This window comes from Apis florea, unplaced genomic scaffold (genome assembly GCF_048593485.1).
Source record: "Apis florea isolate Af1SG1 unplaced genomic scaffold, ASM4859348v1 contig_2492_pilon, whole genome shotgun sequence".
Classification (NCBI taxonomy): Eukaryota; Metazoa; Arthropoda; class Insecta; order Hymenoptera; family Apidae; genus Apis; species Apis florea.
Genome location: NW_028256593.1, coordinates 4,408,632 through 4,430,348, shown reverse-complemented (window position 1 = coordinate 4,430,348; position 21,717 = coordinate 4,408,632). Strand labels below are relative to the sequence as shown.

The window sequence follows — 21,717 nt, the reverse complement described above, 5'->3', positions numbered from 1 at the left end:
TGTAAAATCTCAAAATTTATACTAAAACTTCATTCAACATTTTGTTCAACGCGCCTTTTTCTCGAGGAACTGGAAGAAAAATATGCCTTCACGAAAAATATACATATTGAAAGAGACTCGAATAACGATGAAAATGAAACTGAACTTTTATCTCGTGCTGAAACAAAAGGATAGAAAAATAAGAAAAATAAAATGAAAATAAGTAGTATATATACATTCTAAAACCTAGAAGTGATATTCTATTTTTAAACATTTTATCTTATTTTTATCTTATTCGTGTACAAGCCACAATCGTTATTTTTGATGTTAGGAAAAATTAACACCAGTTGTTCATACCCACCACTGGCTACAATTTTAATATATCGTTTATAAAACTATAGCCCCAGTTAAGCGCAACACAGCACGTGTAATAAAGACGCGAGCGCATTCTTCAATGCTCTTCCGGACTCGCAAACTAATCTCACGTTCTAGCATCCCTTCTCTTTGACCAGCGAGCATAAACATCAGAAATCACCCTCAAGAGAGAGTCGATCGGTATTCTCGGGCATTCGTGGCACGCGTTGACCCAGAAAACCATCCATCGTCAATTTCACGATCCTGGAAGCGGAAGCTCCAGTCGAATAAATAACGGGATAAGGTTGCTCGAGAATTCTTGCAACCGGGTCCAGTTTAAACAGTAAATTTCGCAAAGATTCAGTCCTAGCCACTTGTCAGGTTGGGACAGGTTCCTTCGAATCTTGGGCCACCTCTTATTCCGCGTTCATTCGACTTGGACTGACTCAGGAAGATGCTGATGGATACGAAAGATTGTTCACAAAAAAAAGACTGCACAGATAAGGTTGCTCGAGGATTCTTGCAATCGGATCCAGTTTAAACAGTAAATTTCGCAAAGATCCAGTCCTAGCCACTTGACAGGCTGGGACAGGTTCCTTCGAATCTTGGGCCAGGTCTTATTCCGCATCAATTCGACCTAAACGACTTGGACTGACTCAGGAAGATGCTGATGGATACGAAAGATTGTTCACAAAAAAAAAGACTGCACAGATAAGGTTGCTCGAGGATTCTTGCAATCGGATCCAGTTTAAACAGTAAATTTCGCAAAGATCCAGTCCTAGCCACTTGTCAGGTTGGGACAGATTCTATCGAATCTTGGGCCACATCTTATTCCGCGTTCGACTTGGACTGACTCAGGAAGATGCAAATGGATACGAAAGATTGTTCACAAAAAAAAAACCTCTTGTCGGAAGATTACACACAAGATCACGTTATATCCAAGCGTCATTTGATCTTCGTGGAAGGGGGAGGGCACGTTTAAGGGCAACCTACTTTCCTCCAGACTGCACAGATCGGGCTGATTGATGTTCCCATGTTGGAACATCTTCTGCTTGAGCTACTTTGACGAAGGGTGGTACTTCGACACGGAAAACTTGTAATCCTGATGAGATTGGGGCTGCGCCCTTGGGATGTAATGATGATTGGACCGTATATATATATATATATATAGAGCAGTATAAATCATATATTATTTTTATCGTTCTTTCTTTAAAATGAAAATAACGCATTCTTTCATCCTTCGTATATTCATAACAATTTATACATACATGTATATACAATTTCATTGATTTTCATGTATATCCCGCGCAATATCCTGCTACGCAATGAAAAAAAAAAGGGAAAAAAGATGCAACAGGTAACTAATTATACCCACGCTAACGAGATTGATATCTATTTACGTTGAAATATCATCGGCCAGTGTATATTGTATCTCCGATTTCCAACAAGAGGCGTAGAGGTCGCCCGCATCGAGCGACTTCCTTTAATTAAATCACGCGCCCTCCCACGCGTGCACGTGCGTGAATTATTATTTCACGCTTTTCCACAGCGAAAATTACCCCCTCCCCCTAAGAGGGAAGGACAAAGGTCGGATCAACGACGCGTTAAACTCACCAATGTGCTGATGCTAAAAGCGTCATCGATACGGATTAATTGATCCTGGCTTAATTGGCTTGTCATCTCTCTTAACAGAGAGAGTAAATAACAGATCGTTAGTTTGGGGCTACTTTCTTTCTTGGGGACGAAAAGAACGAATAATTTGATTTATCGAGAAAGAGACGAATTTTCCAATTTTTGTTTTCTTCGAGCAAGCCTTAGTTTTTTGGAGCCTGGTTCCCACGAATACAATACAAACGTTGTTCCAGAATGTAAACTGGTGGTTCCAATAATCGGTCGTTTGCGTAATTACATAGCGCTTCGATTAAACGATGTTTGGATACGATCGAAGCTATTAATACAGATCGTAATGCAAACAGCTGATTGGTTGGAAAAGAGGGGAAAAGTTTAGAAATTCGATTAATATCGAAGCTGCGAATCAATATAAACAATCTTCTTTCCGTTCAATTGATTATACGATCGATCAGTTAATAGACGATTTATTCCTGAATCATCCGTCCGATGATAATTTAGTTTTAATCGAATAATCGTTTCGATCGAATGTAATACCAACGAAAATATGTTTATCCTGTAATTGATTTGAAACGGAAATTGGCATGAATCGGGCGCGTGTTTCTACTCTTACACCCGCGGATGTTATAAATTTTACTATTGCGTTGTTTTCGCTTATAAATAAATTTCGATTGTGAAAGTTGAATGGTTTCCAACCATGATTTCATCAAAATCGAAGGAATATTTTCTCTTTTCTCTTCGAGGATAGGGATTGTGAAACGAATAGGGAGAATAAATTTCTATCACCCCCCCTCTTTCATGGATCTCTCACGTTCTACACGCCCTAACTCGTCCCCTCTTCCTTCTCAGAATATTTTTATAAAACGATTCGAAGGGGGATCATTGTTTCACGCAATTTTCTTGTTTCTGTTCGCTCGAAATTGGAATTGGAACGATCATAAGGAAACTGGTGTACAATTTGCAACCGATAGAGAACGCCACACGCCTTGCATGAATTTAGAGCGCAGCTTTTGGGAGACGTTGAGTTCATCGCAATACTGAATGTTCGCCCATTGATCCCCCGCCCCTCCTCGTTGTATCACGCTTGACACACGTGAGAAAAGAGCAGGAGAATTGATCTTTCCCCGTTTGATCTTGCAGCCATGGCGAGGACCTCATCGTCACGCCGTTCGCGCAGATCCTCGCCTCTCTGCGCTCGGTCAGGAACAACTTCCTGTCGCTTACTAATGTGCCCACCAACAAGTGAGTATTTAAAATTTACATTTTGCTGAAAAAGTAATTATCCTTTTTTTTTTTTTTTTTTTTTTGATGATTTAAAACGTTTGAAATGCAATGAACGAGCGTTGGATCAGCGTTTGAAAAGTTGGGATCGCAATGAAATTTTGAATTTTCTTTCCTTTAGATGAGAACGATTATTGAACGCTTAAATCATCTTTTGGACTTTATCCAACGTTTGTTCGATATTGTTTTTTACTTTTTTTCATCAATTTCTGATTTATTATCATCTTTTTTTTTTTAGTTATTCAAAATTAGTATGTAAAATAGTTTAATTTTTAGAAATTTCGATAGATACCAACGATTGTTCAATTTGCAATTTCGTAAGAAAGAAATTGAACGATAATTTTATTCTTTTAATGAAATTCGGGATGCTTTTATCCTCAGATCACGAAGGAGTAGCGGTGCACAGGGTAGCAGCACGCCGCAGCCACGGATCTTGGCACCTGGAGGTAAGAATTATTATTATTTTTTCCAATTGTTAACCCTTTGCGCTCTTCGCCACCATCTTGAATCGATGCGATATTTATTCACCTTTGATTCTTTTAAAATAATGTGCTGTTGAATGCTTGGATTTTTTTATCTCAAATCAGATCTATATTTTGAGCGTTAGTTTGAGCTCGACAATCGTGGAAATATTATTTTCAAAGCTTCGTAAGCATGGAATACGTGCAACGAAGTTGATTGTTCAAGTGAAGATCAATTTGGTTTTTCGTTATCAAAATTATTTTTGTTCGTTGAGAAATTGACGATAGAGAAATGAAAAATAAGAATGAACGATGCCCTGACAAACCGAGGATGCATCTTGCTAATCGCTTTGTTATTAAAATAACACAATATAGATTTTAATATTCGACGAATTTTCTTTCTTTACGCGTAAAGATACATAAAATATTAAAATATAAAAGTTTTTTTACGCGTTAATTCATGTGTGTTAAATAAACAAAATTATTTCTATTCATTGAGAAAATTTTGACGATAGAAAAATGAAGATGTAAGAAGATGAAAAATAACAGTGAATGTGAGAGCACGTCATTGGAATTGTAAGGTTTGCTCTCAATAAAGGAAAGGAAAGGTGAAAGACAAATCGAGGATGCATGTTGGTAATTGCTTTCTTATTAAAATAACACGATATAGATTTTAATATTCGACGAATTTTCTTTCTTTAAACACGTAAAGATGCGTGAAATATTAAAATACAAAAGTTTTATACGTTAATTCGTGCGTGAAATCGCATTGATTCGAAAAAGGGGTGGAGTGCAAAGGATTAATTAAATTACATATCGAAGATTAAGCGAAAGAAATACCCACGTTCATCCAAAATATATTACGTTTATTTAAGGGTATTCTCCATTGGAGAATCCATTTAAACGAAAATTCGATTAATTTCCCTCTTCGAAGTCGTTTTTTTTTAAATCAGGAAAAGAGGAATCCACCCCTTTCGAGGGATAGAATATTCACGATTATTCGCGGGGAAAGGAAGAGCATTCCGCTCCTTTGAAAAATCAAATTCTCGAAATTGCTCGAAGTCTCGAGCTTTGTCTCCCCCACGTTTCATTTCCACGTGTCATTCCTGCTCCAACGTCAATTCGCTCCTCTCTTTTGTTCCCACGATTGATCCCTCATTTACGCAACCTTTCATCTTTAACGAACTTCAAGACTCCATTTATCCCCCCAAACCTCTCACGTCTCTCCTATAGAAAAGGTTATAAAAACACGAGTACATATTTAATCACATATTCGTCAATTAATTAACTTGAATAATCATCTTGGATTCTTTGGATTGAAGAGGAAAGAAAAAAGAAAAAAAAGTATGGAATATCGAGGATCCACCTAAAATTCCTTTCCGGTCGACCAACTTCAGAAGCTCGAGTCGAGAAAAAAACGAGACGAGTTCCTGGCAAGTTTACGGAGGAGGCTCGTTTTTCTCGCCTCCTCGCACAACGATTAACTTCATCATGTTGCCAACAGCCCGTTTCTTTTCTCGAGGTTTCAACCTCTTCCTTTGTTCTCTGGCTTTCAGAGGAAAACTACATGAAATTGGCGGTGGAGACGATGGAGGAGCTGGACTGGTGCCTGGACCAACTGGAAACCATTCAGACTCATCGATCCGTGTCCGACATGGCCTCTCTGAAGGTAAGAGCGCGACACGTTTCCTTCAAAATTCTTTCTTTCTTTCTTTCTTTCTTTCTTTCTTTCGCGTGGAAACTTTTTCGGTAAATCGTCGCCTTCTCGGATCGGGTTCAACGCCATCTGGATCGACAGTTTCGTGGAACTGGCTGAGAGGAAGCGATTTGATCATCCACGTCACTCCGCGATTGACGACGTGATTTGAATAATTTCGCGGGATTTGGGACGCGTTGGATCGATTTGCATTGAGGGGGAGGCGGGAAAAGAGGGAGGGGGGGTGGGAGAAGGGGAGGTTAATTCAGAGAGGTTCGTTGTTAGAGGCAGGAGTGATCGAGATTAACACGAATCGATGATTCTTTTTTCTTTCTTCTTTTTCGAAATTAATAAGAATTGTTCGAACAAACGATCGCGTCTCTGCCTCTCTTTCTTTTAAAAAAAAATTCCCTATTTTACGGAAACGAGAAGCTCGTTTTCGAACAAAGGAGGCGAGCTCGTTAAAAATCCCGCGCTTTTAACGAGCCGCCATTTTGGGGATAGGTTATGAGATGGTTGTTGCTCGTTGTTATTTAATTAGAATAATCGAATAAAGGAATTTTTCGAGCGAAAAAATGTTTGCCAATTGTTGTTGTAGGAATTTTACGATACAATTTTATGTAGGAAAAGACGGGGAAACGGATGATTGGTGTTTTATTAAATGAAAGGAAAAGAAGAAATAGAATTTCATCGTTGAAGTAAGATATTTTGTTAAGCAAAGAAATTTCTCGATATTTGTTGAATTTTAATTGCGCCTCGTTTGTTTACGAAAAATAAGAGGGAATTTGTTGTTACGAATATTTTATGTATATTTTACATTTCTTTCTTTCTTTTTTTTTTTTTTTTTTTTCTCGTACGAAATCAAGTTTCATTGAGGTTGCAATGTTTACCTATTGCATCTCTTTGGGAAAAAAAGGATGGAAAAACAGTGACCACGCCACCGATAATGATGAGAAAAAAGGGGGATAATTAAACTAATTAAGCAAATGTATTCAATCTGTTGGAAATTTACAATCGCGTAAAAACGATAAAAACGCCAGAAAATTCCGATCATTCAACGTTCAATTACATCATTATTTGTAATGATACGATATATCGATTAATGATAATACACCCTATCGATGCAAATTCTTATTTTAATAATTTTAATTTTAATTTTAATCAAGGACAGAATAATAGATCGTATAATTTCGAAATGTTTTCATTTTAATTATCATTATTTTCGTAAAAATTATTTAAAATATTTTCACCTTAAAATAAAATCTCAACTTCACCCAATTCGACGATGAAAAGAATTTTCAATTTTTCAAATTCTTATTTATAACAATTTTAATAATCTTAACTTCAATCAAGGATAGAATAATAGATGGCGCGATAATTTCGAAATGTTCATTTTAATAATCATTATTTTCGTAAAAAATTATTAAAATAATTCACCTTAAAATAAAATCTCAACTCCATCCAATTCGACGATGGAAAGAATTTTTAATTTATCAACTTTTCAAATTCTTTATAATTCTTCTTTAAAAACCTTTTAACAACCTTAACTTTAATCAACGATAGAATAATAGATCGCATAATAATTTCGAAATATTCCTTCAAAATCATTATCCTCGTTTTAAAAATTAATAAAATTCAAACGAACCATTACTTATCAAAATTCTGTATTCACCTTAAACAATTAAAAATATATTCTCAACAAATTTGCAAATTCCATCAAAATATAAAAGGAACTTTAATTTTCAATGCTCTTCTTCCACAATTATATTCCACATCATCGAGGTTTCCAATCCCTCCTCGTGAGTTGCAATAAACACGTTTACACCCAATATCGTCCGATCACGCACGCCATTTCGAAAATCGAGCCCTTCTTCCTTTCCTTAGAAAACGGTTCCTTCCTCGACGAGGAGATTCTGATAAATTCACGAATCACGTCGCCTCGATCCCTCCGTTTATTATCCCTAACTTTGATGTATTTTCAATCGGAGGGGAAGCATTGCGATCTGTTTGTTCCTCAACTGCAACGTGCGACTACTTGGAGGAGGGGGAGAGAAAACTTTGATGATCTGCCTTTTTTCTTCTTCTTTCCTCCCTTTCTTCCTTTTTTTTTTTTTATTGGAAATTGTAAATGGTTTCGAAATTGTTGGGATTTTATCGTGGATACTTTGGCATTTTTTTGTTTCTTTGTTTTCTTATCGTGGACAGGATTCGAAATTAAAAAAGTGTTGAACATATTATTGAAAATATTAATGATATTCGGGAATGGTGATAATTTTTGAAACGGATCAAATTTGTAATAATATCGTGAATTAATGAAAGAGGATGTTCTCGTGCTTAGAATAGAAGTCGAGAAAATATATATGTCAGACACCTGCGTGGAGATCGATAAAAGTTTCATCATTTTTCCTACTTGGATTTTCGTATCGAAACTCCATCGTGCTTGCTTTCGAAACTGGAAGAGTTTATTTTTTCCCCCGAGTTTATTTTTCACGTTTCTAAGAAGTTTTTCCCTCCGCTACGCATTCTTTTCTTTTATTAGTATACTTTGAAAATATTTTAAAAATAATATATCCTTTTTTTTTTTCAGAAAAAAATCTCTTCAGAAAGATAGAAAAATAATTTCTAGAGATCGATTTTAAATTAGATATAATAACTCCGCGAAACGAAGGATTGGAAAGAAAAAAAATTTCTCAAAAAAAAAAAAATCAGAATGATGGAAATAAAAAGGAGAAAAATCTTAAAAGAGATCTTGAAAGCATTTCGAATTCAAATGCGACCCGAATATAACAAAATTTATATCTCAACAGCTTTTAACGTTTTCGAGCTACGATGAATTTCGAGCGAAACGGTTCGTCTAATCGTTCCGCGGTAGTTTGTTGACACACGAATTCAAGAAGGGACATTTACGACTTGTTTTCCTTCACTCACGACCTCGAAGAAAATTCGAGACCTGATAATCTATACTCCGCTTCGACCATGAGCGCGCAGTTTGTGGACTATTGCTTGGGTTGCGTAATCAGTTTCACGGTCAAGGCGATTGATAATGTAGATGGCGCTAACGAGTGACACGGTAGTAGATTTTCTCGAAACGATTTTCTGAATTTTCCCTCGATATCGATCACTTTGGACCTCGATTACATATTCTCGATTCTTTTCTTCTCTTTTCTTCTTTCGAGATAATTTCGAGCGTACTTCGATTAATTGATCGTGTTGATCGAACTTTGTGGAATTTTGAAACGAGATTTTAAAATTTCTCAATTTTTTTTCTTTTTCCATTCGAATCGATCATCGAAATCTTCGAAAAAAATCGAGTTGAAAAAAGGAATTCCTCGAGGAGTTAAAATTCGAAATGCGATTTCTCCAATCTGCTAGAACTTATCTAAACAGTTTCTTGTTAATTATTTGAACAAACCTGAGTGTTGCTTGAACAACACTCTTCGCAGGAAGAGATTATGCATTTTCATCTCAAGGTCACGCCCTGTTCCAAGCTTCTAAACTTGGATTGGAATTCAGTAGTTTAATAAATTTGATTCCGAAATGGAATTTCCTCGCCATTCCTCCATGTTATTCCACAAAAGATAACGAGATCGCGATCTTTCGAATACGCGCAACTGCGCATATTCTTCCCCCAACTTAGAATAATAATCGACCAAGGAATAAAAACGAGATAAATCCTCGATGCAATAAAAACCACGGAGAAACAATGGAAATCTTCGATATTGCAAAAAATTCGAAGAAAGAATCTTCAAAATCCACGATATGCCTTCTCGTCCTTTTATTTTCATCAAATTTGCACGACGAAAGGAACGAAAAGATCGGCCAGAGAATAAAGCGTTCGTTGCACGGGATGTTCGAAGCTCGTCAAACTTCTTATCCCGCAGAAGTCGAGGTTATAAACGAGTTTTTCGCGTGGCTCAAGGCCGCCTGCCCTTCTTCCTCCTCTCCGTGAAAAATCGATCGATCCCGAATCAATTGACCTACATCGCGGCTCATCGTTAGTCGAGGCGCGAACATCCCGTGGTTTGCACGTGGACGAGCCACGAATGTCGAGCAGGTGGCCGTTACGCTTTATTTAGATCCCAGCCGTTCAACTCCCATTCTCGATACATTTTAATCTTGGATGCTCGTGTTTTATCGATCGATCGATCGATCGATCGTTAAAACGTGAGGTTATCTTCTTTTTTTCTTCTTCAAGAAGAAGGAAGAGAATTGTTGTTGGAATTCGAGAAATTATACGTATGAAGATATAAGAATTAAATAATGATCGTGTGGAAATGTAGACGTGGGACAGGTATATGCGCGCCAGTTGTTACTTCCTCCCGTTGGATTATCCGCTGTCCGATTAATGCGGTACTTATACCACTTGATGTTGAATTTAATCGCTTTTACGTAAGATTCTCGTTCCGCCTCTTCGTTCTCGACGCTTCTCAACCGTGTATTGTACGATAACACGGTAGAAAAATGAGCGGTATACACGATTTTATTATCTGGGTTAAATTTCAATTCATTGTTTCAGATGAGACAAGTTGCACTATTGTTAGATGTTTTCTCTCCTTTCTCTTCTCCAAATACAAGACTTTTTATTACGTAAATTACTCGATTACTCGTCTATTATTCAACGAGAAATTTTTTAAATATTATTCGATTTTAGATGGAACGTTCAACGTAAAGTTGAAAATGCGCGCAGATGGCGCCACTGTGTAACATTGCGAATAATCCACAACCAATGGCGATACGCGTTCTATCAAATTCGTTAGCTTCTCGAAGAAGCTTCCGATTGGTTAGTCTTAAATTCGAAGCAACATTGGGCCATAACGAACGTCTTCGAACGTAATCGATAAGATGTTACAATTAGCATTTATTTCGTTTCAGTGTTATTAGCGTGATTGCATACAAGGGAACAGGTGTGGTGACAATTTGAAAACACGAAAGTTGCGCAAAAGTCGCATCTCGTCGTCCAACTTTCTCGGTGCACTCGAACGATCGTCGTCTTTCGAATTAAAATTTCCGGCTTTGAATCTTTGCTACCACTTTTTCCACGTTCCGCGAGATACGATTTCCTAACCGCTTAGGAAATCATGGACTGGAATCTCGTCGCGACTCTTCTTGAAAACGAAAGAACGCTGTTTCAGATGGCGCCACGAGCGGTGAAGTAATTTCGGTCGGGCGTTGTGACGGTAGAAGAAAAGGGGAAGAAACTTATTTGCACATGTTCAAATTATTTTTAAGGCTACCTTTTCAATATTCTAATATTCTTAATATTTTTCTAGAGAAAATGGATCGTCCGAATTCGAAGAGAAACTTAATACTTGGACACGTAATATTATCGTAATTGTTGTTGAAACGTGTGTGTCTCTTAACCGAAATATTTCGTTGGAGAGGATCGTTGTTGACACCCACGCTTGACAAACGTAAATTAAAATTGAAAAGTGTTTCTCTCCCTTCGTTTTCATTGGAAACGTTTGACAAATCGTATTCACCCGTTCGTGAAAATACAATATGAACTGTTGGTTGGCGCGTTGGTCTGAAGAAAAAGTGTAGAGGCGATGAGAAAGAAAAGGGCATCCGCCACTTGGACCGACGCCAATTTTAAGGATTTTCCCAGGAATTCGGTGTACGTACATCTCTCGTTTATCTCGCGCGGGATCGTGCACAGAATAGATTTCTCCTAATCTGTCAACCGTTGTTTGCTTTTCCACGAAATTTAGCTCCGTGTTTGTCGCAGATTCGGATGATTCGTGGGAACTGGTTCATCCTCGAGAAAAGAATCGTATTTCTTTTCCTCTGAGAAAGTGGTAAACCGTTCGATCGAATTTTTAATTAAGAGATTAAAAAATTTTAAAAAGAGAGAATTACGACATCAAATTGAAATCTTTCGAGATTGCTCGATCATATTTATGATTGCACGGATTGTAGAAATCGTATTGAAATAAACGAAACAACTCTCGTGATTATGAGTAACACTTTGGTCATTTTATAAAAATCTATTTTATATTCTATAAAAAGTATCTAATCGTCTAAATTCAAATAATAATTCATCGATTGAAACAACAATCTGACTTTTACTTTTTAAAAAGATTAATAGATTATATTCGAACATTGTACGCATTGTTCTTTGCGTTACTTTGTTCTAAATCCGTCTGTCAATTGCGCAACGAGGTTCTTAAAACGGTGCCAGATAGATAATTGATTAAGCGATGCTATAATATACTAGCGTGGATCTTATTTATAATTATAAAAATACTTTTACTACGTCATCCGTACAACCCTCTTTCAACCCCTGACATAGCTTCCTTGAATGAACGCTTTGATGCGCTCTCGTGAAACGCAGCGTCTAATTAAAATATATTTTGGAACAATCCGTGAAACAATCGCTTTACTTCAGAAGAAATTTGTCGAGAGGAAATTAGAGTATAATTTATTGGTTAAAAAGTTGAGCGATCGATTAATCAAAAGTTTTAATAAAAGTGATATATTGAAGACGTGTTAAAAAAACGTTTGTTAAAAATTATATACGATGGGAGAATCGATCAAAAAGGTGTTCAGTGAAACACACAACAAACGTCCAAGAATTTTTGTTGTTCCAAAACTAACGCGTTCGTGGCCTTGCGCCACAAAATCTGCATCGATAAAAATGTTTTTCGGGGTGAATTGGGACGGATCAGTCTCTTCTTGAACGCCGTATCGCACGCACGTTTCCTATTGACAAACACGATGCTTTTTTGATCTAACTCGAGCATATAATTCACCATATCCAGTGATTTCGCAAAAGCATCAAGTGTAGTGCGAAAAGGAAATCAATATCTTTCGATCGAAGGTAATTTGATTCAGAATATTCTCCCTTTTAATAATTTCTTTTCGTTCGTACAAATCGTGAATCGTTCATTCGATTTATGAGCTTTATCGATCAAACGAGCTACTTTCGAACTACTTTGAAAAGTACTTGCTTCCCCTTTTATTATTAATTAATTTCGATGAATTTATAATAATTTATAACACCGTGTTAATATGATTTTTGCAACTGTTCTTCCTTTCCTTCAAATTTTACGAATCTCGAACGACTTCACGTCGTATTCTTTGGAACGCAGTGAATGGAAATCTGGAAGCATAACATTCATACGCTGTTCCGCCACGGGATACGGCCAATTCTGACCACGTCTCTCTCTCTCTCTCGATTTCTTGAACGCTCTCGAGTTCATGGAATTTGACGCCACGTTCCAGAAATGGAATTGTCCCATTGTATGTATTTGACGTTTCCGAGAAGCAGTTTCGAGAAAGCTATAAATGCACAGATGCTTGTTTACATTTCGAAAATATCCCGAAATCGGAATTTTATTTGAAATGAAAACGAAAGATTGCGAATAATTCCGTTTCCATTTATTTTCAAGGCGTTTCTTTTGAAGCAGGAATTGGAAGAATAACTACTTTTTCAACATTGCTCCGTTTCATTGAAAAAAAATTTAACAAATGTATTTTCCAATAATCGAACATTGTTTTCTCGTTATTTACGAGATATTTGATTTTTTGTATCGAAATATCGTCCTTGTTTTGTTAAACGATTTTTAAGCGTTAAAAAAAAAAGAAAAGAGAAAGAAAGAAAACTCGATGAAAGCAGTCGATGATTCGTTGCTCGATTCGTTGGAAATATTATTCTTTATACCGGATGCGCTCGTTCAATGATTCGTCGATTCGAAACCGTATCCATGACCTTGGAGACTTCCGTCGAGAAATGGAAAATTTTATTTCTTGGAAAATGGAAAAAATTCTCTGTGCCAAATTGACGAGAAGAAATTATTTATCTTATTTTATATGGTAATGGTAATAATATAAATTTTCGTAATCTTTAGAAAATTTTTCTCAACGATAAGTCACGTTTATTAATTTAACATTTAAATTTTTAATAAAAATTCATTATATTTCTTATCGATTATTTTCGACATTCGTTAAAATGTTCTCTTCTTGCATCTCTCAATTTGCATCGTTCGAATTAATAATTCGATATTTTTTATTTCGGCCAGCATGACGGAAGACGTCATTTGAATTGTTAATCAACAATCCTTGTCGGATCTTTATTATCGCCGATATTTTCGTGAGATTCTCGAAATGAAATGAAATCCCGGAAAGGAACTGTTATGAATGATAATTCATTCATTTCCCCTCCCCCCCCCTCCTTTCGAATTCGCTCCTCCTTAAATTTAAATTTATCTTTGCTTCTCGTTCGAAGACGGACTAATTACGTCACATAAATGGAAATTGAGAATCGTTGATACGGATAATTAATTTTAATTATCGATAATTATTTCATGGATTGAAATTACATTTATGAAAAATTTTCCTTCCTTGTAAGCGGCTCTTTAAAAATTCGTCGGCCCTTCTCGAACGTGTAATAAAATTCGATTCGATCCCTAAATTTTATTCCAGTTTTATTCTTTAAACTTTTAAAATTTCAAGGTTGGAGAATTGTTCTCGCGAAACGAACGAAGAATCGTGTGATACATCAGAATGTGGATGGATCTGGAAAGGAATAGATAAGGGGAATAGGAAGTAAGCGGATCGTGACGTAAAAGTTGACTCACGTGCGCGAGAAATTTGCCTCAAGATCGACGAGACAAATTGTCAGCGATTATGGTTTCAAAGGAGAGGCAAATTTTGTGTACGATTGCTGTACGATTCACGCCCCTATCGACGCACGTGATAAAATTCTACCACCAGCCAGAAGGCATATACTCGCAGCTTTATTATTGTTCGATCGATGATCGATCGATCGATCGATCGATCGATCAAGTTTCGATAAAAAGTCAGAGTGGAAAGTGGACCAGTGTCGCGTTTATTTCTAGAACAATGATTTATGAGAGGGAAAACGCGGGGATGGAAATAAAAATTAAACGAAGCGAAATATAAAATATATTCGAGCTAAAGGTAAAGGTAAAAAGTTAAAAATGGAATTGTTAAAAATCTATTTTTGTCGTGTCTGGTTGTATTACTCGTTTTTTCTTTTTTTTTTTCATCAATTATTCGAAAAATTTTCTGGCAAAAATATTTTAATATCGACTCGACGATTTTTAACATTTTTCGAAATATTATTCCTTTATCGATCGAGGATTAATTTTAACTTTTAATTCCTTAATAATGATAATATTTGATTCCATGTGTGTGTTTTTTCTTTCTTTCTTTCTTTTTTTTTTTTTTTTTTTACCTCGTGTCATTTCGATTTACGGATAGAAAAAAAAAAAAAAAAGAATCCATCGAATCGCAGAAACGTATTTGAGAAACGTATCGAAGAACATAAAAGAGCTTAATCTTGAATATTAAATACGTTTCACTTTCGAATACGAGGGATATTTTACGCGTCAATTATTTTTATCTTCGAGAGGAATCAATAATAACCGGAGAGAAAAAGATAGAGATAGAGAGAAATTCCAGCCGTTAAAAATGTTAAAGAAATAAATCGAGATAAGGAATAATAAATTTTTTATTAATTTTCTAAAAAAAAATAATCGTATTTCATTAGCCAGCAAGGTTAATAACTGACAATTAATGCCATTTCCGATCGATTATTATTCAATTAAGGTATCTAATTGGAGTGTGTCGCATGCGTCGTTAATTGAAAAATATTAATTTACATCCCTCCAATCGGGACTAATTAATTATTTACTTACTCTGATAATTGATTTTCAATTCGGTCCAATCATAGTATCGAAGAAGTACCGTATCGAATTTCCAAGCAAAAGGAATTGCAATTGCACGTTCTCATTCTATTTACCTCTTCGAAATTTTCGAATATAATAACTTCGTTGCGGTTTCGTTAAAATCGAGATTTCAAGCAATTGAAAAATTTGCCATTCCTCACTCGTTTCAAATTTAAAATCTATCAGATACTTAAAAAAAAAAAAAAAGAAGAACAAAAAAAAATCTGCTAAAAATACGAAGCTGAGTAGACGTGTAATAAAATATATCACTCGTTGCTGCTAGAATTAGCAAAACCGTTAAAATCAATATTCCAAATTTACTGGAAATGGAAATCGTGTTTTGAAAGAAGAAGAAGAAAAAAAAAATATCGACGGTCTTTGTTTCCGTTCCAAAGTCGTTGGTACGCCACGCCACGACTCTCAGAATCCTCTGATTCTCGAGGCGAATGCGCTTCGAGTTTAGCTACGAGTTTAATTTATGATCCTGTTGTTCCCTTTGTTCAGAAACTGGTTTCGTATCTCTCGAGCTCGCGAGCGGTGCCATTCGTGATGTAATCAAATATTTTATAAAATAACTCTTTATAAAATACAACCGCGCGGGAGAATGCTGGATTGATGGAAGGATCGAAGAGAATCTCGTTATTTATGCCCGTGATAAGGTCAGAACGATGTGCATCGAATTAAGCTAAAAGGTTGTTTTGCATATTTTCAGCTGGAGAAAAGCACGCGTTGTCATTTTTCGATTCAATTTATATCTCCTTATCTGTGCCATTAAGTTTACCTAGCATTAAGATTACGACACGCGAGGAGATGGCTTCAGTCTGTGTTGTGCCGGAGAGGAGAGTAGTGGCAGCAACAAGATGCTTGTCGGGGAATATATCTGGTGGAAAATGCAATTGTGAGTCAAGTACATAGACGTGTTTATGGAGGGGAAAGTAATGAGGAATAGGCAAGAAGACTTTCCAGGATTCTTTGGATTTTAAATATACTTCGAATCTCGACTAGATTTCTTTAAGATATTTATCTCAATGTGGTTATATCAAAGAAAATAAACAAAAACAGTCTTTGGACTATAAGGAAAAAATATTGCGAAACAGGACTCTTTGGGGTTGCAAGATTTCAAGAAAGATAATGAAAAAGTAGAAAATCGAATCTGAACGTGAAATACCAATATTCCAAATCCTTATTAAATCTTTTTATATCTGTCTCGATGTATAGATAACTGTAGAAAGAAAATAGGAAATAAGCAATAGGACTCTTTGTCTGTCTGATCAAGAGATCTCTTTGGATCTGAGCATCCAAACTTCCAAACCATAAGATTTTATATTTTCTTCCTACGCGAAATATAAGAGAGTATTCGTCAGAACTATAATTGCAAATCTGATGGAAAGTCTGATGGAAAGTTGACCAGAATTCTGCTCGAAATGAAGGAGAAGAATTGGAGGGTTGCGAGTTCAGTCGAGGAGAATGTACAAAGGATGCCTGATGTGAGATCAGAGACAACTATTGGATGTATGAAGCAAGCTGGTACCAATCACCGAGCTTTGATGTTGCATGACGAAATCGAGAAGAAAGTTAGCGGCGGAAGGGTTGACAGGAAGTTGGTAGGCGAATCCCACGCGAAATTGGGCTTGAAATAAATTCTGTTACTGACAACGTGTGGGAGTCAACGTGTTCGACAGCATTTCGATTCATCATCACTGAACGGTTCATTTGCTTGCAAAATTAGGAAAAGAACCGAAATTCGAAACTGAACGTTGCGAGGATGAAGGAGGAGGATGAGTCAACGCGTTACAATTAGACGAAAAGAATTTAACTTTTAATAGAAATTGTTTCGTAATATATAAATATTCGGTTACGCAAGAATAATCTCGTCGATTATGACAATTCACCAAGATGAACGTATGAATCTTACATTGGAAGAAGAAGAAAAAAATAAAATTAATATTGACATCATCCGTTCGAAATCACTTCGACGCGCTCCAGATGCATTTTCGTGACACTTGGCACGCTCTAATCGCTCCGTATAATCGGTGTCAACAGCAATTCTTTCACCACGTGTCCATCTCGTGGACAATCATAAAGGACGACACACATTACGGATTACATTCCGTATCGTGCGAGTTCGCCTTGTCGATTCATTGACTCTTGCGGATATATCAATATAAAAGGCTACTACGTTTTATTTCGACATCTCATTTCGTATACTTTATACGATGAAGCGATTCAGCTTTAAGCAATTTTTTTCTTTCGATTAAGTTCAGTTATCGTTCACTCGCTAATTTTCTGGAATTAAAAATTTTAAGAATCGCGTAAATTATTTTTCCCTGTGAGGTTTTTGATTTTAATAATCGAAAAAAAAAAAAAAAAAAAGAAATAGGAGAGGAGAGAAACTCCTTGTATCGAGAAAAGTAAAAATAATTCCACGTGATGGCGTTGTCTTCGTTCATTGCACTAGTGGCGCCACCATCGTTCTAAAATATCGTCGAAACATGTAATTGGCCTTGGATGAAGAAGAGACAAGATAAACAATGGATCGATGCACCCGTGAATGAAAGAGGATAAAAGTGAAACGAAAGAAACGAGGATTTGGCAACGAGGAATTATCGATTTTTGCCGTGTAAGACCCTCGGCTGGAAATAACTTTCGCTCCGATAGATAAACGGAGAAGGACTAACCGCTACTCGCTTTGTTATCGACTATCGGATTGCTTGTTTTCCCTGCCACGCTTTTCCTGTCTGCACAATATTCATTATGCTCGCAGATTGATCGCAGAAGATTTCGAAAAAGGGATGCTCTCGATCCATTGCCGACAATACAAGCTTTCGTATTATTTCAGGGATTTGTTTCGAAGTGTTTCGATCTCAGGCATATTCGAATAGAGTAGAAACTGTTACGATTTTATTATTCTTTCACAATTATTACGCTATTAAATATCACTCTTCCAAAAATATAAGATCGAGAAAGAAAAAAGGAGAAAAAAAGAAGAAGGAAATTGTAATTTAAATATTTATCGATCGTTGCTATATTATTTTTCAATTTTCTTTTCTCCTTCACTACTCGAGAATCGATTCGTCGATCATTCCACTAGGATGACAGAGGCGGCCGATTTAAAATAATAATCGACCGTTTAAATCGTTTTCCACGCGCGGTTGATCCACGGAGAAGGGGGAATGGAAATTCCTGGAAAACCGTGGCGCGGAAACCGCAAGTTTATTTGGGCGGGCGTGGACGCCCGGCGGAAGTGGTGCGCCATTGGCGTCACGAGCATTCACGTTTCTCCCTCCTTTCACCCAGCACTTTCGCATTTCTCGTCCAAATTTCCTGCAGACCGGTCGCGTCCAATGATGTTTAATTCATTCGATCCGTTTTCCACGTGCGCGAAATAACCGATTAACTGAAAATAAATCGTCCCGTTCGTCGATTCCGAATTTATTTTCAATTCGAAAGTGGAGAGCGGGGAATTTCGGGCGGATAATTGTTTCGGAGAATTTCTTAATTAATTCCTTGGAATTTCTGTGCGAATATATAATTTGAATTAATTTCTCTCTCTTTTTTTAAATATATTCAATAATATTTCTCTCCAATTTTAAAATAAATTCTTATTCAATTTTTGTGGGAATAAATTTCGCGAAATATTGTATAAATAGAAATGTGGGATTGGAAGATATTTCGGGATAAATAACGGGGGGGGGAGGGGGATAGGAAACGAGAAATGACAGTCGAATTAAATTTACATATAGAAAACCATCGAGGATTCGAACCTCGTTGTTGCTGTTGTGTTGTGCACGAATTGTAAAAAAAGAAAAAAAAGGAAAACGGTATTTTTTTCGTTCGAAGACGTGGAAAAGACGTCGTGGTGATCGAAGGAATTGAGAATAAAAAAAATATATATATATTTAATGAAAGGTGATGAAATTGATTCGAACGAAAGCAACGAATATCGATAATACGTGTGCGTGAATTGTAAGCGAAAATTCCAAAGTCCATGTTTCAAAGTGGCAGCGGATTCAAGAATTGGTTTTCATCCACGAGCGTGAAGAAGATATGATTGAAGCGGACCAAATGAGGAATAATTGGGAGGAAAATTATCTATCCGTCTATTACGTCGGCTCATTTAACGTTTCGAGATATCGTCGAATGTACCAGCAAGCATGACGTGCAGACTGTCACGTACACTCCTGATTCAATCCTAATTGCTGGTTTTTCTCATCTCTTATTTATTTCTCTTGGAAAATTTCCATCGTCGTTTTTTCATTCATTTGATTAAACAGTGCAATTTTTTTTTTTTAATACAAAATAAAAGATTGTTCGCTTTGTTCACGGATAAATATGGATTTGCCCCAACATTTGGAGCAAAAAGGGGATCGATAGAGAAGATTTTTCTCAAACATTTTCAAACAATTTGCAATGCAAAAGAACGAAAAGTGCTTGGAAAGTTTTGTGAAATAAAATATTTCCAGTTATTGTCCGTCTTACTTTTTTCCAATCCTAGAATTTTCGACTCGTCAGAAACCGAAAACAAACTCATCCCGAATTCCATAATCGGGCAAGAAGGAACGTTTTCACACGAATTTTTTTCTCTGGATCCTCAAAATAGGGAATGCATTTCGACGAGACAGTTGACTCATTTCGAATTAGACAGAAATTGACTTGTTCCTGGACGATGACTTGTTCTAGGCCGAGATTCGTGACCGATGATATCAGTGGCCAGGAAAAGTGGCCATTCGGTTTATGGAAACGATATCGTTTCCCTCGAACTCAAATATAAATTTCTCGAGTATTTTTTCTTTCTTTTTTTTTTTTTTTTTTTTTAACTCTTCCACTCTTCGCGACGAAAGAAGAAACGGAATCTATGTATAACTCCGAAACTATTGAATAAGAAAATGAAAAACAAGTGTTTCGAATATTTTCAATACGGAATATTTTATTCATGCATCTGGTCCAACTTGTATATATGTATGTATACATATGGTAGGAGAACATGAAAGAACATTTCATTACGAATAAAGAAGTAGGATCATGTTTTATATGAAAGTTGAGGCTTTGATCTCTTTTTTGATAGGATTACTTTTTTTTTTTTTTTTAATACTTTTTTCAATGATGAATTTATTGTAATGTATAAAAAAAATATATGTATATATCCAATATTGCAGTATACTAAAGTATTACTAAAGTATAGTATAGTTTAGTATTGTAACATAATACTGGTATAATGGTGCTATTATTAGTATTAGTAATACTGCACTAACACTGTTAGTATTAGAAAAGTATTTGATACAATGGCTGAATGATATATTAAGTATACTTAAGTATACGTACGTAGTTATTTTTGTAAACGATAGAATACTTTGATGATAAAATTCTTTCTTTCATTTCAAAGAATTTTATTTTTGTACGATAGAAGAGCAAAGGAATGTTTTGTTGCATATTTTCAAAATAAATTGTTTTGACAATGATTGAATTCTCAGACAGAGAGGATGCATTCGAGGTATCTGCGTTTCCAAAAAACGCGTAACGTAATGGTCAAGTATAATGCAAATCAACGGGTTTGTAAGGATGCAGATGAATCTTTCACGCTAAGAACAATATCCGAAAATATAGTATCCAAGAAATATTTTCTCTTCACTATTATTATCCGTTCTTGCTATGACTAATATTAAACGTTGTAGATGTCGTCATTGGAAATCGACTGCTTCTTGGTAAGACTTCTTTAGGGGAAATGATGAAAAATTTTTTCAAATCTCATAAAATTTTAATAATTGGTGAACGATAATTATAATTAATAATAATAGAAATATTTTGAAATTTCTTATTTAAAGTTTCTTCAAAATCCCGATTCCTCTTTTCAGAGTCATAAAAGTCTAAGTCATGGACGTAACTGAATGGATCGATATTTCATTGTTGTGCAACATTGATGTGATAATAAAACGTTACAATTTTGAAATAAACATTGCAAGAACACTTACTATCGATAATTTTTGTTAAAGAGAAAATTGGAGAATGATAAGCGCGTTTAATTTCTTTTTTTTTTCCAATAATATATTTCCAAATATTATCAATTCGATAAATTGATTCATATGCTAATTATCTTTTTACGTATCACTTCACCGATCTTGTAAATCAATTATTCATTATTCGATGCTTTCATATGAGTCATATTTCATTAATCATTGATTACATTAACCGTTTAATTTTTCATTCAAATGCTGTACTCTTTGCATTTGACCCGAATGCATCATAATTATGTATTCGTTAAAAATCATCCGATTTATTATTCTCACATCCTCTGTGTGATTCATGAATTTACAATAAAAAGTAACGTCATAGAACTTGTCTCAATTCTCTCATAAATATTGTGATCACACGAAGCAGATAATTTACAACTAAAACATTTAAATGTTAATGATTAACAAGATGTTTCGATAAATTCCAAAGAATTCTTCTTTCCAGAGAAATCATCGTGCATAATAATTCAAACTTAAAAATATTTTCAGTTCGTTTCTCTGTCACCATCCATTTTCCATTTTCCAAACTTTTCTTTTTTATTTCTATTCACCCTATCCAACCCAACCTAATCGCATTAAATGTTTCAACAAATCCCATTACAACAGTAAAAATAAACAAA

At 35.7% G+C, this 21,717-nt stretch overlaps 1 protein-coding gene across 5 annotated transcripts in view; it reads left to right on the top strand.

The window, feature by feature from the left end:
- Positions 1 to 21,717, top strand: part of dnc (phosphodiesterase dunce) — a 146,857-nt gene that overhangs the window by 106,876 nt on the left and 18,264 nt on the right. For all 5 annotated transcript variants that reach the window (XM_086906259.1, XM_086906257.1, XM_086906256.1 and 2 more), the window contains 3 exons: positions 3,103 to 3,204; positions 3,625 to 3,689; positions 5,261 to 5,373. In XM_086906259.1, coding sequence (XP_086762385.1) covers positions 3,103 to 3,204; positions 3,625 to 3,689; positions 5,261 to 5,373 — 280 coding nt within the window. The remainder of the gene's footprint in view (positions 1 to 3,102; positions 3,205 to 3,624; positions 3,690 to 5,260; positions 5,374 to 21,717) is intronic.